Genomic DNA, 11,005 nt, shown 5'->3' with positions numbered 1-11,005 from the left:
CCTTTTATAAAAACGTTATCAAAATTATCCTAAGAAATATAAAAACAATAATATTCGAAAATATTATGAATACACAGAAATACACAGAAAAATTGTTAATGTTATACATTCACACTACACGTTAGATCGAGACAAAATGGAAATTAATGGCAATGCTGCATTTTGAAATAGTAAAAAATTATTTAAAAAATAAACCTACAGCAGAAAGCTTCAGGAATATTTGAAAATCAGTCTTAGAGAACCACATGGAGCTTTAATTAATAAACCGGATATCAGTTATACCCGCCGCTGGCGCCGCTGCTAAAAATAGAATGAAATGAGTAATATACCGTGGATTGCAGTCGGTTTAAGAACTATTGCACATTAATGTCGGCAATGAAAAAAGGGTTACGTATTAAGTGCTGTTCTAAGGATCACCACAGAGTGACGCTGTGGCGCAGTTGTGTGCGCGTGTAATGTGTGTGAACGTACGTGCTTGCGCGCGCGCGCGTCCCAAGTCACGTTGTCTGCCGGCCGCGCGGGCGGAGTTAAATAGCGGATGTGTGGCACAGGCCGGTAGATTAAACCCGGCTCTGCACCGGTCAGTACGCTGAACACACTGAACGGAAGAACTACGCTCTAGTTTTACATCGCCTCCGGCTCTTCGAAGTCTTTTCATCGACGGGATTTAAGCGTCTTAGTTCACAAGGCCCAAAGGAATGCCCAGAGAGCTCACCCAAAACAGGATCCAAAAGATCTGGGTTCCCACAAAGGATGACAGGCGGAGAGGTAAAACACTGCAGATATTATGCTTTGCTCGTAGGTACCTCAGTAGTTACTTAAATGTAACGATAACTGGTATTTTCAATGTATTTTCGCGTATTAACGTACGCTAATCAAGCTAGTTCTTTCTTTTTTTTCTGACGACATGTGCCTGTGGTGCTGGGTGGGTATTGCCGTATGAATGCTTATCACGTCACCAGGTCGCTGCATTGCTATAAAACAACCCCGTAGTGTTACTTTTGTGACTGAATTGCAGTTTTGGTCGAATATTCTTGAGTCTTTGGGTGATGCACTGCACCTGCCGCGTACGCCGGTCTTCTAAATCACCAAGTCGAAAAACCGGCATCATTCATTCATTGATTGGTGGTCTCGCTCAGCACGTGCAACACGTCACTACCTCTCTCTGGCCTGACAAAGCTCCTGTTGCCATGGGTAATAGTGCCTTCCCCTCCCCCGCGCAACCTGCGAACGATGCTGGTTCCGTTTTCTTGTTGGTCAATCGGCAAATGCCCGTGAATGGGGCGGTGACTCGAAGCCGTTGCTTTCTTGCTTCTGGATCATTTAAAACTGAATTAAATGCTAAAGGAAATGACCTATTTGATAGAAGTAAAGCGAATTTCAGGTCATTTACATCCCTAATTTGTGTGGGTTTTTTTTTTTTGTGTTTTTGATATTTTGTGTGCTGTTACAATTATTTGCACATTTCTTATTAGTAAGTTTAGAAAAAATCAACTGAGTATTTTTACCCAACTTCCAATACACATGAATGCACTGGTTACTTCATTCTACTTCTGACTGATTATTGATAGGATTTTGCACATGGTTCACCAATCGTCTGTCAGTCCTGGGAGCTTGGCTTAAGCTTTGTTTTAGGTCTGATCCAGAGATAAACCTGCAAATTTATCCAACTGAACCTTTTTGTCATAAGACCTAAAACTATTGGTGATCAGCTGTGAAAGATGGAGGTTCAACACAGGGAAGGCTGACTCTGATGTCTGAGCATCTCCTTAAAGTTTGATCCGTCTTTCCGTTTAAGCACTTGTCTTGTGGAAACAAGATTAGCAGTGCTGTGGGGATGCGTGGGCCTATCTGAAGATGAATGGCTGATGCTGCACTGACAGAGAGGGAGCAGGCGTGACACGAAGCAAGCCCTGTAAAATCTCCCATGAGCCTCTGGGGGTGGGGGGCTTACTGTATATCTGGTCATGTGAACACAAATCGTCTTGGCTCGTGAAGGCTAACAGAAGTGGGTCAGATGTGCAGTGAGGTTGAAGCTGAATGCGAGCCCGCCAGAGGCAGGCGGCTACGTGCTTACTGGGAGCATGTCGGGAAATGGAGATTATAGGTTGGAGACTTGAAAGAAAAATTCAAAACCCGTTATTTATGCAACTGGATACAAACCTTAGTTTGCACAGCAGTCAGTTACTTAAAGTCAGTGTTTCATTGATGCTAGTCAAAATAATGGACCTGTAATTAAAAGCATTACATACTGTCAAAGTTTCAAATAATGAGACTGGTATATGTTCAGCTAATCACTGGAGCAAAAACCTGACTTTTTTTTTTTTTTTTTTTTTTTTTTTTAAAGTCTTGGCTCTGTCTAATGTCACATAATGCCCGTTATGGTCATCTGTGACCACAGAAGCCCTAGCCTCTTGCTCATCAAATGTTGCTTACGATGAGCAGCCAATCAGAGTATTGTTGGCTTAAAGAGAGGCTTGCCTTAACACTAGAAGTCCCAGAGAAGAGCCATTTGGCTTTTCTACCTATAAAACCCACCGTCGAGCCAAATGGCTGGTAGGCTTTTAGCTAATATCCTTAATCACCTGTGAACAGCTGCTTTTGTTATGTAAATAAGGTGGGGCCATGCTGAACCACTTGGAGTGGTTAGTTTCCTGAGCCACAAGGAAACTTGTGTTTCAGTTTGCCTTAGGGAGAAATCAACACACATGGGTGTATTTCCTTTGTTGCTGAGATTTATTGATAAAACAGTACAAAAAAATAAAAAACAACCATTTGTACACATATTTACAAATAACAATAAAAAGTGAGTGAGTACATTTCAACATTTTCAGCAATCACTCACAATCCTGGCACTGCTATGGTATCTGTAGTCTGCATTTACCACATGTGTATCTGTAGCAGTGAACACATCGCACAGTGGCATGATTGTTCTTGCATTTGTGTTTGACCTGACACGTGGCTCTTTTTCCAGGGCTAGGTGTGGAGGGTTGTGTCTGAGGCAACTGTTCTTTTCTTGCCTTCTTCCCAGCCATATGAGAGTTAGCCAACTCTCTTGCAAACTCCACCAGGAAGTCCACCCGTCTTTCCTGCGTCCCGGTGCATGCTTGATACAGCACATGTGCATTCAGTGCTCCCATGTCAATCATGTTATAGAACACAGCAACTGGCCAGTGCCGTGTTCCTCTGCGGACCGTGTACTCCCGCACCATCTGGTCCATCACATCCACGCCACACTTTGTGGTGTTGTAAAGGGTGACAGTGTTTGGCTTCCTTTTGGTGGTGTTATCAGTCTGAACCACGCTGTGCATGCTGCTAAGAATATAGACTGTCTTCTTCCGTTTGGCCGCATACGCCGTCAGCGTGGCAGCAGTGGTTGAAAATACCTAAGAAATAAGATAAATTGTTATTTCCATAGCACTTTTACACACAATGAAACACATAAACATAGAACCACAAAAGACCTGCAGCCTACCTGAGTGGTGAATTCATTGCGATTTGTGTATCTAGCGGATTGAGGAATTTCCCGGCGAATCTTGTTGACTGTGCCGAGGATGGTAGTTTTCCGTCTAAGAAGTTTTTGCGCAAGTGAAAGTGATGTGAAGAAATTGTCCGTGGTAACATTTCTGCCCTTGTCTAGGAATGGTTCCATCAGCCTCATCACTACATTTTCAGACAGTCTCTCCCCACTGGGACGATTGGGGTCCTTGCCAAGATATAGGAGGACATTGCAAATGTACTTGGATTTTAGGTCGCAGGCCACCCAAAACTTGATCCCAAACCTGTCAGGTTTACTTGCAATATACTGCAGGAAACAGCACCGAGTGTTTGACATGGCAGCACTGAATGCACATGTGCTGTATCAAGCATGCACCGGGACGCAGGAAAGACGGGTGGACTTCCTGGTGGAGTTTGCAAGAGAGTTGGCTAACTCTCATATGGCTGGGAAGAAGGCAAGAAAAGAACAGTTGCTTCGGACACAACCCTCCACACCTAGCCCTGGAAAAAGAGCCACGTGTGAGGTCAAACACAAATGCAAGAACAATCATGCCACTGTGCGATGTGTTCACTGCTACAGATACACATGTGGTAAATGCAGACTACAGATACCATAGCAGTGCCAGGATTGTGAGTGATTGAAATGTACTCACTCACTTTTTATTATTATCTGTAAATATGTGTACAAATGGTTGTTTTTGTAGAAATATTTTTTGTTTTTTTTTTGTACTGTTTTTATCAATAAATCTTTTGGAGATTTATTTTCCTGGATGATTGAGAATGCATCAAGACGAACACAAAATGAAGTTCACAGCTTTTAGCAGTTCCCCCTCCCCACACACAAAACAAAGAGGCAGTTTGCAGTTAGAAATCCGCAATCATTCACAGACCCCCACTCCCCTCCACAATTCTCAGGTAACGACCCAATTTACATATGAATTGATGCTAACAGACTAGCCAAGTTAGCTTCCACTTGGCTGACAGAGGGTTAGAAAAGCCTGGGACTTCTAGTGTTAAAGAGATGGGACCTAGGTGACCAAAAAGACCCCTAGAGTAATTGAAGTTAAACACACAAAACATGTTTTACGTTTTGCAAACAAGCGCAATTGTGATATCTCACAATGTCTCTACAGCAGGTGGTGCTCCCCACTTCGCCAACCCACCCACCGTCATTGTCATGGTGGGTCTGCCGGCTAGGGGCAAGACGTACATGTCCAGGAAACTCACCCGCTACCTCAACTGGATCGGCATGCCCACCAAAGGTATGCTTACAGACGGCAACACACATTTGTACACTGTTCCTATTTGTTCAGTAGCTTATCAGTTTCACAGTAACACTGTGGTCCTGGAAGTAAATGGCATCAGCTCATGTTTCCAATTCCAGGACATTGTGTTCACACTTGTTTGTCTTTCTTGTGTGTGTTGCAGTCTTCAATGTAGGAGAGTACCGCAGAGAAGCAGTCAAGAACTACAGCTCTTATGATTTCTTCAAGCCTGACAATGAGTGTGCCGTGAAAATCAGGCAGTAAGTCTCCCCTCATGTTACACAAACACTCCAAATAAAAACATATTTTGTTTATTTAAAAAAAAAAAAAAAGAAGAAGAAGAAAACAAACGTTTCTTATCATTGCTTTTCAGGCAGTGTGCCTTAGCAGCCTTGAGAGATGTCAGGTCCTATTTGAAGGACGAAGGTGGCCAAGTAGCGGTGAGTTTCCCATTTTCTCAAATAACTTGTTTCTGTGACACCCTTATCCTGTGGTGAAGCTTTTCTTAAACTTTTCTCTTTTTTTGTAGGTCTTTGATGCTACCAACACAACAAGAGAAAGGCGAGACATGATCCTCAAGTTTGGGGAAGAGAATGATTTTAAGGTACATGCTGCTAACGTTATCAGAGTACCGAAGTACTGAATCAGTGATGTGGAGCACCTTTCTAAACAAAGTCTCACTTTTCTGTTTAGATCTTCTTCATCGAGTCTGTGTGCGATGATCCCAGCGTCATTGCGTCGAACATCATGGTGAGTCACAAATATAACCTCAGAGACATTACTGTGCTGTTTTCACACAATGCTCACAAATCTCTGGCATCAGGCATGTTGTTTGCCATCTGACAGTTTTCCTTCCTATGCAGGAAGTGAAGGTGTCCTGCCCGGACTACCGGGACTGTAACAAGACTGAAGCCATGCTGGATTTCCAGAAAAGGATTGAATGCTACAAAAAGAGCTACCAGCCTCTGGACCCAGATCGATACGACAGGTTAAAAAAAAAAAAAAATTAAAAAAAAAAATTTAAATTTAATTCTCGGCTTAGATTTTTCTTGCTGGTTATGTCGCATCATTGCAAACCTTCAGATGAATAATTTGCATCCTGTCTTCTCCCAGGGATCTCTCCTTCATCAAGGTAATCGATGTGGGTCGCCGTTTTCTCGTCAACCGCATCCAGGATCACATTCAGAGCAAGATCGTTTACTACTTGATGAACATCCATGTCCAGCCCCGAACCATCTACTTGTGTCGGCACGGGGAGAGCACAGACAATCTGAAGGGAAGGCTGGGGGGTGACGCTGGCCTCTCACCTCATGGCAAACAGGTACAAAAGAGAGCATAAGAGCCTCCAGTTGATCAGCTGATACTTTCCTTTTTTTTTTTTTTTTTTAAATCTTGCATAATGAACACCAGGTGATAATGACTACTCCTTTGCCTGCTGTAGTTCTCATCCGCCCTGGCTCGATTTGTGGAGGAGCAGCAGCTGAAGGACCTGAAGGTATGGACAAGCCAGCTGTGTCGCAGCATCCAGACTGCCGAGCACCTCGGAGTCCCGTACGAGCAGTGGAAGGCTCTTAATGAGATTGATGGAGTGAGTGTCACTTAAAGATGTATTTTTAGGTTGTATTACACATTGCTAATTGCGCATCATGTCTAAGCTGACTACGTGCTCGGTGTGTTCTTTTAGGGAGTCTGTGAGGAGATGACGTACGATGAAGTGAAGGAGAAATTTCCTGAGGAGTTTGCACTGAGAGATGAAGATAAATATTATTACCGCTACCCTGCTGGAGAGGTACACGAGCAGCCATTTGGTGCATTGACACTTTGCTTTATATTTTATGAGGTAATGTTTTTTTTTTTTAACCCCCCTCCTTCCCCTTCTACCTTTGCAGTCCTACCAGGACCTTGTGCAGCGGGTCGAGCCAGTCATCATGGAGCTGGAGAGGCAGGAGAACGTATTGGTTATTTGCCACCAGGCCGTCATGCGCTGCTTGCTGGCCTACTTCTTGGATAAGAGTGCAGGTGGGTACTCCAAATCCCACAAACCCGCCTGGGTTCAAGGTCTAATCCAAATGTGTCCTCGCATGCGTTTTTAATCTTTATTTATATTTTCCTTGCCATTTGTTATTCCAGATGAAATGCCCTACCTGAAGTGTCCCCTCCACACGGTGCTCAAACTCACCCCAGTTGCTTATGGATGCAAAGTGGAGTCAATCTCCCTGAATGTGGAGGCAGTAAACACCCACAGAGAGCGACCAGAGGTAATGGGAGCTCATTTCTGAGAGCTGGAGTCATTGTCACTTCCTGTGTCTGAGCAGCTGCTGTTCATTGTCCTTATTCATGAAACTCCACGCATGTGTTTGACTGTCGAGTCTGTTTGTTTTGGTTCCCTGCAGGAGGTTAAGAGAGGTCCTGGCACCTTGATCAGGAGGAACAGCGTGACTCCCCTTACCAGCCCAGAGTCCAACATTAAGAAACCTCGCATCGACGACCTGGACGAGGCCCCCATCCAGGAGTTGCCCCCCTCTGTTTCTGCGCTGGCCCTCTGCAGCCCATCACACATACCCCTCACTCTGCCTGGACAGGTGTGATTATCAAAACCTTTAAAATTCTACTTTTTGAGGCTGTAGGTGTTAAGATAATGTGGAGTTTGAGAGGCAGTGTATTTGTACTCAAGCAAAGTAGATTGTTTATCTTGGCTGGAAATCCAGCTGAACAGTATTCAGGAAGTGACGAGTCACAGACGCATTTCCTTCCTGACAGCTTTCTGCATGCGTTCACTCACACTTCTTCTCATCTTTTTTCTTTTTTTTCCTCTGCCCTCTCCTCCTTCTCCACACCTTTCAGCACTGGCTGGGCAAAGTTTGCCTGTAAGTATTCAGGATATTCTGTCAGCCTCTTCTACTGTGTGCTGTATTGTATTCAATGACATTTCTTTTTCCGGACTTCCACAGTACTCGACTGTTTTACAGAAAAACAATGTATTAATAATAACTCTAATCTAAACTTGAGTAATGGGAAATGACGAATCATAACAAAATCCTGCTTGTGGAAGCAACGGGAAAAGGAAAGTTCTTAGTTCATGGGGAACTCCCACGTTTTTGTTTAGCATTCCTGTCATTCCAATCTGTTTTCATCACTACTACACTCCTGATCCTCATGCTGACTGTCCTGTTCTTGTCTTTGTGTGTTTTGGTCTATTCTCGGCCTGTCTTGTGCTGTTTAAAGGTGCACCATCCTCCACTATCTAAAGGTGGTTTCACTCTTAGTCTTTCAAAGGTAAACACACTTTAAAGGCTATGCAGTTTCTTCAGTTCTTCTAGCAGCCACATCAGAGTGCATTACTTAAATCTGCCAACCACAGCAAAGTAGGATGAGTTGGCTTAAATTGTTCTGTGTTTTTTATTTGCTGAGCAGAGCCATGTTCAAAATCATCTGTAAACAAACTTAATTGTATAATTAAATGAGTATGCAACAGCAGTACACTTCACTGGTGGCATGAGGATAGGATTTGCTGGTGCAGTGGAAAAGCATGAATAACAGTGCAGGGTGTGTGCATTTGTGCGCATGTTGTCATAATCACCCGAGGATTAAAGCGATGCTGCCGCAGCAACCTATTTGCACAGTGGCAAACTCGACGCAAGTTTTCACAGCATCTAAAAATATCAAAGAGCAGATTAGGGCTGAGAAAACATGCATGACGTAACGTGTGGTTAAGACATTATACTATCTTTGGCCACTCTTTGCGCAAGACTGCTGCCTTTTGTGTTGTTATGGATCTGTATAGTAGCTATGTAGTGCACAGCTGCCGCAGTACAAAGTGAATCTAAACTTCTGTTTTGTTTGCAGAACCTGATGAGCTCACCTGGTCGCCATGACATCCTGCAGCCCTGCCAGTGAAACATTACCGACATGTGGATCATTGAAGAGTCGGTGCAACATCATCAAAGTAAAATTGGTCTCCTCCAAAATCGACTTCTTTTTTCCTTCTCCTTAAAGCCCAGGACACAAGTTGCTGCACGTCTTACTGTTCAAAACACAGTTATTGTATTTAATTGATGTCTCAATTTTTTTTTTCTTTCCTTTTTTTTTTGTGATTGAATATGTGTTTTGAAAAATATTTTATAGAACTTTTGTTGCATCTCTGATGGAAACCAATTTATTGTGGTTTATTGCTTTGGAGAGACCAAAGACTGTTATGCAGAGAACTTTTTTCTTTCTCTTTTTTTTTTTTCTTTTTTTTTTTTTCTTCTTTAGTTTACATTGTCAACTTTGTAGTAGTTGTACACTGTATTTTCACGTACTCATGTTTTTTTTGTTTGTTTTTTTTTTAAGTTATGTAATTGATTGGTTTGTATGCTGACACTACACAATGAGCAATATTTTGCACAGTGGCGAAACATTTTGCTTCTGTTCGTCAGTTTGTTTTTCATGTTACTGCACAGTAATGATGGAGGTGATCTTTGCCGTAGAGTGCCTGTAGTGCTTGTTTTGCAAGCCTAATGCTGCTTCTCGCCATTTTTCTCCAGACTCGTTACTTGAGAGGCGCCACATTTCACCCATTAACTCTACATGTCATCTCAATATTTAATTTCTCCATTTAGTTTCAGTGCCACAGTGCACGCTGATCATTAGAGATGTCTCTGATGGGGAAACGTTACTTCAAGTTTATTTTCTTTTTGCTCTCATTGTCTGCTACGCACAAAGTTAAGCACCTATATTTTTGTTAAAATGCGTGCTGTTAATAATATCTCTGTAAATCTTAGTGTACATATGGTACTTGCATATACATATGGTGTAAGTGACACTGTATGGGAGATGACTTGGAACCCTTGTGGGAGACTTGATGAAAATGTGTGTAACTCTTTGTAATACTGTGTTGTGACTGAATGGAAAGTGTGACGCCTATGCAGAAAACTGCTGTATCAGGCTTGCTTGAGATACTTGAAATTTTTTCTTTTTGTAAAAGTGTTTTGTTATATTCCTTATTTATTTTTAAGTAGTTGTGAATAACTATTCGGAGGGAAAGACACTCTGTTTTGATAGAACTGTACATTATTATATTTTGTGCATAAATTTTTTTGTTTTGTTTTGTTTTGTTTTGTTTTCTTCCCTCCCCTTTTGAACCAATTAAATTCACTTCATGGGGGAAAACCCTGTATGTTTTCATTGGCCCATATCCAATAATACTCAGGCTACTCTGGTTCCTTTTATGGAGCTAATGTGCACATGACATTGCATGTTCTGGCTGTCTCACCTATTCACATGAGTCACAGTTGCAAGCTGCTTATCAGCCTAAAATGGGCTCAGGAAGTAGCTATGACTAGCACTGATAAGCCTGACACTTTTTCTCTTTTTTTAAAAGAAGGTTGAGTTAATAGTGCAACTTTTGTTGCTTGACAAATTACAGAAGGCATGGTACAAATGCAGAGTGCAGTGCTAGCATGACGTGAGTTATTTCTGCCAGCATAATAGCTTTGCAGCAAGAGTTAGCATGCTGAAAGCTACACTATAGCACAGATGAGGTAAATGTATACTTGACATAACTAACTAGAGTGCCATATAGCACAATACGACAAAAAGATCAGGATTAAACAAAAGCAACAAAGTAAATCTGAAAATTAAATACACATACGAAGTAATGTATCAATATCAGCAAGGCAAAAACAGGAATTAAGATGATTTACTAATCAGAATAAGTATTCACTGACATTAGATGGTCAATGCAGCACAACAAAACTTCCTTGCTGTGTGTAAAGTGTTGTGATGAACTGTTATCATGGTAAATGTTGCATTTGTACAGAGTAACTGTCCTTGTGTCAGCAGAGCTGGATCGGTCTGTTAGAGAAGGTTCTCCACTGCCTGTGGAGTAAATAGTGCAGAGGGTGGTCAGGATTATCCATAATGGACAACAGTTTGTTCAGTGACCTCTTCTCCACCACAGCTTCAACAGTAGTCATCATATTACACCGCTAAACATCAACATGTTGATATATGGAGGTTCACGTGTGCCAAAATTATGTGCACTCATGTTGTGTATGTTGTTTCTGTTATTGAAACTTTTAGCTAAACATGCTTTTATTCATTCAACTTTGAGCTCTATTTGCACCACCTTTTTGCATTATGCGTTGCTTTAACCATAAACAAGTTTAATTTTTTGCATAGTAGTTTACATTTGGACAATTGTGCATTAGTTATAACTGATTATACACACAGTCATACAATAAATTTTAAAACAGGATATA

At 42.0% G+C, this 11,005-nt stretch overlaps 1 protein-coding gene across 3 annotated transcripts; it reads left to right on the top strand.

Moving 5' to 3' along the window:
* The first annotated feature begins 561 nt into the window (after positions 1 to 561).
* On the top strand, positions 562 to 9,914 carry pfkfb3 (6-phosphofructo-2-kinase/fructose-2,6-biphosphatase 3). 3 transcript variants are annotated; one of them, XM_063500760.1, is made up of 16 exons: positions 562 to 768; positions 4,635 to 4,760; positions 4,927 to 5,023; positions 5,137 to 5,203; positions 5,293 to 5,367; positions 5,457 to 5,513; positions 5,627 to 5,751; positions 5,877 to 6,084; positions 6,205 to 6,351; positions 6,448 to 6,552; positions 6,653 to 6,782; positions 6,894 to 7,021; positions 7,157 to 7,345; positions 7,608 to 7,630; positions 7,989 to 8,039; positions 8,610 to 9,914. In XM_063500760.1, exons 1-16 carry the CDS (start codon positions 699 to 701, stop codon positions 8,614 to 8,616), a joined length of 1,605 nt encoding a protein of 534 aa, XP_063356830.1. In that variant the 5' UTR covers positions 562 to 698; the 3' UTR covers positions 8,617 to 9,914. The 3 variants fall into 3 exon arrangements, with proteins under 3 accessions (XP_063356830.1, XP_063356829.1, XP_063356831.1); XM_063500759.1 differs by having other exon boundaries at positions 4,632 to 4,760; XM_063500761.1 differs by lacking the exon at positions 7,989 to 8,039 and having other exon boundaries at positions 4,632 to 4,760.
* Positions 9,915 to 11,005: the final 1,091 nt, after the last annotated feature.

This window comes from Pelmatolapia mariae, linkage group LG17 (genome assembly GCF_036321145.2).
Source record: "Pelmatolapia mariae isolate MD_Pm_ZW linkage group LG17, Pm_UMD_F_2, whole genome shotgun sequence".
NCBI classification, from domain to species: Eukaryota; Metazoa; Chordata; class Actinopteri; order Cichliformes; family Cichlidae; genus Pelmatolapia; species Pelmatolapia mariae.
This window is presented reverse-complemented; position numbering and strand designations above follow the sequence as displayed.